Below are 4,368 nucleotides of genomic sequence, written 5' to 3'. Positions count from 1 at the left end.
ATACCCTCTGTCTAGGGTATATAACCCTAGACAGAGGGTATATACCCTAGACGCTTACTTTTGATAGAGCACGTGCTTCCAATCCCTCGTGCTCAAGGGCCTTAGTGAGGTAGTAGTGCTAGTGAATCGACACATTTTTTTTCATGGTATTTCATTGCAAAATACAGTCGATCACGGATATATCGAACTCGAAGGGGATCACGAAATAATTCGATATTTTAAAATTCGATATAAAAAAATACAGGCCCAGAGGCTACCTGTGGCGGACGATGAGCTACCGATCGGCGCATTAAAAAATGACAACTATTTCCGCACACATGACGCAACGTAATGCTTTATTTGCCTGAAAAAAATCGCTTATGTTGGGCTGCTTCTTCGCCGTCAAATGAAATTAAAGACGCCAACCTCGATCTTATCGAGGATGTTCAGGTGCGAAAGCCCGGTTCCTTCCATGTCGCCGCAACAACGGTGAATCAAGCTGAACCTGGCCGCCACTTCAGCAGTGGAGTACGAGCGTGTAGCCGCCCCCTCGTCCAGACAATCTTCGTCGTCACTCGAGCTGTCGACCTGGGTCCCAGCTACTGCTGCTACAATGTTCTCGTCGGCGAGGCTCGCAGCAGCCTGAACATTGCTGTCAACGTTCACAAAATCGTCAGCAGACACTTCGGCTGGAACGGCAGCCAAGAAAAGGGACGACAACTCGTGAAACGGGTCGTCCATGCACTCGTCGCTGTCGCCGTGTTCGCAGGTTTCGGGAAGTTTGGCCGTCACGAGGCCTGCCTTCCGGAAGCAGTTGGCCATGGTATCCTGCTTCACGTCTCTCCAGGTGCCCGTCATCATTTGAATGGCCCCCAGCAGGTCAGCCTTAAGCTCGGTGCCCATGCGGAGGTTCACCAAAAGCCTATCAATGAGTCGCCTCCTGTAGCCGACTTTGAACGACTTAATGATGCCGTGGTCGAGCAGCTGCCACTTCGCTGTCGTGTTCGCCGACAGAAACTTGAGCGCGATGTTTTCGAGCTCGCAGGTGGTGTGATGGGCCGAGCAATTGACGAGAAGGCATGCGTGACGCCCCGACTTGCCCAGTTCAGCGTCCCACGCTTGCAGCCATTCTGTAAACAGCTGACGCGTCATCCACGCCTTATTGAAGGCATAGCGAACGGGGAGCTGCTTACAGTTTTTGAAGCAGCGCGGTGCCCTTGCTTTGCCGATCACAAAGGGCTGGAGCTTTTGTGAGCCATCCATGCTTGCAGCGAGCAGAACGCTCACGCGGACTTTGCTCATCTTGCCCCCGTGACACGTGCTGCCCCGGACGTTGAGCGTCTTGATGGGCAGCATCTGCCAAAACAACCCGGTCTCGTCGGCGTTGAAGATTTCCGCGGGTGAAAACTTCGCGCAAATTTCCAGCCATTTCTTCGAAATCCACTGCTGGATATCCTGGCTGATGACGGCTCCGCTTTCCCCAGAAATGGTTTTGCCAACTATCTTGTGGCGGTTCTTAAACCTCTCCAGCCACCCTGTGTTGTCGGCGAAGTTGTCGTCACCGAGTGCAGCGGCAAACCATTTAGCCATTAGCATTGGGCCATGCACCGGAATGTTCTTAGCCCGCACCTCTAAAAACCACGCATAGAGGGCCTTTTCAACTTCCGCGTGGGCAAGAGCGCGCACACGACAAGCTCCGGACGTTCGTTGCTCCGCCGATTTCGACAATGTCCACCTTGTTTTTTAACAAGGTGCTTGGATTGCTCAGAGGAATCCCGAAGTCGTCTGCCACCGTCACACTTTTCTCGCCCGCCTCAACATGGCTTTGAGCTTTATCGCAAAGTCCAGGTTCTTGCGCTTCTTGACGCTGCTTGTGCTTGCTGCAGCCATTGCTTCCGCGTCAGCCCACCACGATCCAGTCATGCGTGTCGTGAGACGCATGCAAAACAATAATGAACACGAAACACAAGAACGCGAACAAAACAAGAATTCACGTGCGCAGCCTGTGCCAACAAAGCGCTCGCGAAGGCCCCCTCCAAGGGCGACAGCGACGTACGAAAGGCACGAGCTGTGGTTGGCTGAGCAAAACTCGTGAAAAAGCAACAAGAAAAAAAAAGGCAGGAGGAGGCCGCCGGCGCCTTCGTTCCTGGCTATCTTTTCCGAGCCGATGACTCCCGCCTTGCCCACCTCTTAGCCGCTCGCACGAGCCTCACCAACCGTTGGCATAAGCAACGTCACAACCGTCGCCTGCGCCGCCGCATCGCATACCTCGATCGCGAGATCGAGCATCACACAACTGTACTCGCCCGCCAACAGTGGGAGCAGCTTTGCTCAGGGATCTCCGGTCAGTTGGGCTGCAAGCAATCGTGGCATCTCCTCCGCCACCTCCTCGACCCTGCTTCCGCCAAGTCAGTCGCTCGGCAACAATTACAACGCATTGTCCGGGCCTACCCCGGCGACACACCGTCGCTGATAGCAGACCTGGCCGCCAAATACCTCCAGCTGACACCCCCTGGCACCTCTTCTCCCCCTCTCCCGTCCTACTCCGGGGCCCCCAACCCCGAACTAGATGCCGATATCACGGAAGCTGAAGTCTACGCGGCGCTACACAAGCTCCGCACCACCTCTGCCCCCGGTCCAGATCGCATTCCCAACAAACTACTCCGAAATCTTGATGCCCCTTCGGTCCTTGCCCTCACTTCGTTCCTGAATGAGTGCTGGCGCTCCGGCAACCTCCCCCAGTCGTGGAAACACGCTCGCGTGGCTTTCATCCCGAAGCCGGGCAAGAAACTCACAATCGAGAACCTCCGGCCCATCTCACTCACATTGTGCGTCGGCAAGCTCATGGAGCACGTCGTCCTAGCTCGCTTGCAAACGTACACCGACGCTCACCACCTCCTTCCCCACACCATGATTGGTTTCCGCCCCCACCTCTCCACACAAGACGTCCTCTTGCAACTCCACCACGACCTTCTCGATCCGCCCACCTTCTCGGACACTAAGGCTCTCCTTAGCCTCGACCTTCACAAGGCGTTCGACAACGTCTCCCATTCGGCTATTCTTACCGAACTCGCCACCATCAACCCCGGCTCTCGCACCTACCACTACATTCGCTCCTTCCTCACGGCCCGCACGGCCGAAATCATCGTGGGAGATCTCTCGTCTCCCACGTATGCGCTTGGATCTCGTGGTACCCCTCAGGGCGCTGTCTTGTCGCCTTTCCTTTTTAATCTCGCCCTTCGCTCACTTCCCGCCAAGCTCGACCGTATCCCCGATCTCAAACACACCCTGTACGCGGACGACGTAACTCTTTGGTTCACGTCTGGCTCCGACGGGCACATTGAGCAGACGTTGCAACGCGCAACTGACGTCGTCACAAGTCACGTGCACGCGGCCGGTCTCGCTTGCTCGGCGGCCAAATTGGCCCTCCTCCTCATGTGGCCCCCCGACCGGCGTCGCCACAAGACGCCTCACCCCACCATCACGATTCACGCCAATTCCACTCCCGTTCCCGTCGTCTCGCATCTCCGGGTGCTCGGGCTGATAGTACAGTCAAACCGCCATAATGCTCACACCATCGACCAGCTCTCGCTTTCGGTTCAGCAAACCGCACGCATGCTTGCTCGTGTCAGAGCGCGGCGCATGGGCATGCGCGAACACGATCTCCTCCGCCTAGTGGACACTTTCGTCGTTTCCCGTCTCACGTACGGCCTTCCTTATACTCGTCTTCTCAAATCGGAACGCGACAAGGTCGACGTCCTCATCCGCCGTGCATACAAGACTGCTCTCGGCCTTCCCCCCAACGCGTCCACGGCACGTCTCCTCCGCCTGGGAGTACACAACACGCTCGACGAACTGATCGAAGCTCACCGCACCGCTCAGGTGCAACGCCTTCATCGTTCGCCGACCGGTCGCTACATCCTCTCTTCCATCGGTCATGACACCTCTTCTCACCCACCAGACCTGGTCTCACTACCGCATGCTCTTCGGGCAGCCTTTTCTATCAAGCCGCTACCCAAGAATATGCTCCCGGGACACCACGACGCCCGTCGCCAAGCCCGTGCGGCCATGCTTCACGCCAAGTACGCCAACCACCCGGCCATCGCCTACGTGGATGCGGCCAGATACGCCTCGCCCGGGGACGCCTTCGCAGTCGTCTCCGTCTCGCCCTCCTCGGTACCCTCGGCACCCTCGGGGCCGACAATCACGGCCGCCACCGTTCGAACGCCCTACGTCGTCGAGGCTGAGGAGGCAGCCATCGCTTTAGCCGCCACCTCGACCAACGCCAGCGTCATACTCTCCGACTCCAAGCACGCCATCTCCAATTTCGCCCGAGGTCTCGTCTCGCCTTCCACCTTACGGCTCCTTCGCCCACTTCTACTGGAGGAC

The 4,368-nt window shown here is 57.2% G+C and overlaps 1 protein-coding gene across 1 annotated transcript; it reads right to left on the bottom strand.

Moving 5' to 3' along the window:
• Positions 1 to 381: 381 nt before the first annotated feature.
• Positions 382 to 1,335, bottom strand: LOC139053399 (tigger transposable element-derived protein 6-like). The gene is made up of 2 exons (XM_070530417.1): positions 895 to 1,335; positions 382 to 780 (listed from the first exon to the last, which is right to left on the bottom strand). The coding sequence occupies exons 1-2, from the start codon at positions 1,333 to 1,335 to the stop codon at positions 382 to 384; spliced, it is 840 nt and encodes a 279-aa protein (XP_070386518.1).
• Positions 1,336 to 4,368: the final 3,033 nt, after the last annotated feature.

This window comes from Dermacentor albipictus, unplaced genomic scaffold, assembly GCF_038994185.2.
Source record: "Dermacentor albipictus isolate Rhodes 1998 colony unplaced genomic scaffold, USDA_Dalb.pri_finalv2 scaffold_111, whole genome shotgun sequence".
Taxonomy (NCBI): domain Eukaryota; kingdom Metazoa; phylum Arthropoda; class Arachnida; order Ixodida; family Ixodidae; genus Dermacentor; species Dermacentor albipictus.
This window is presented reverse-complemented; position numbering and strand designations above follow the sequence as displayed.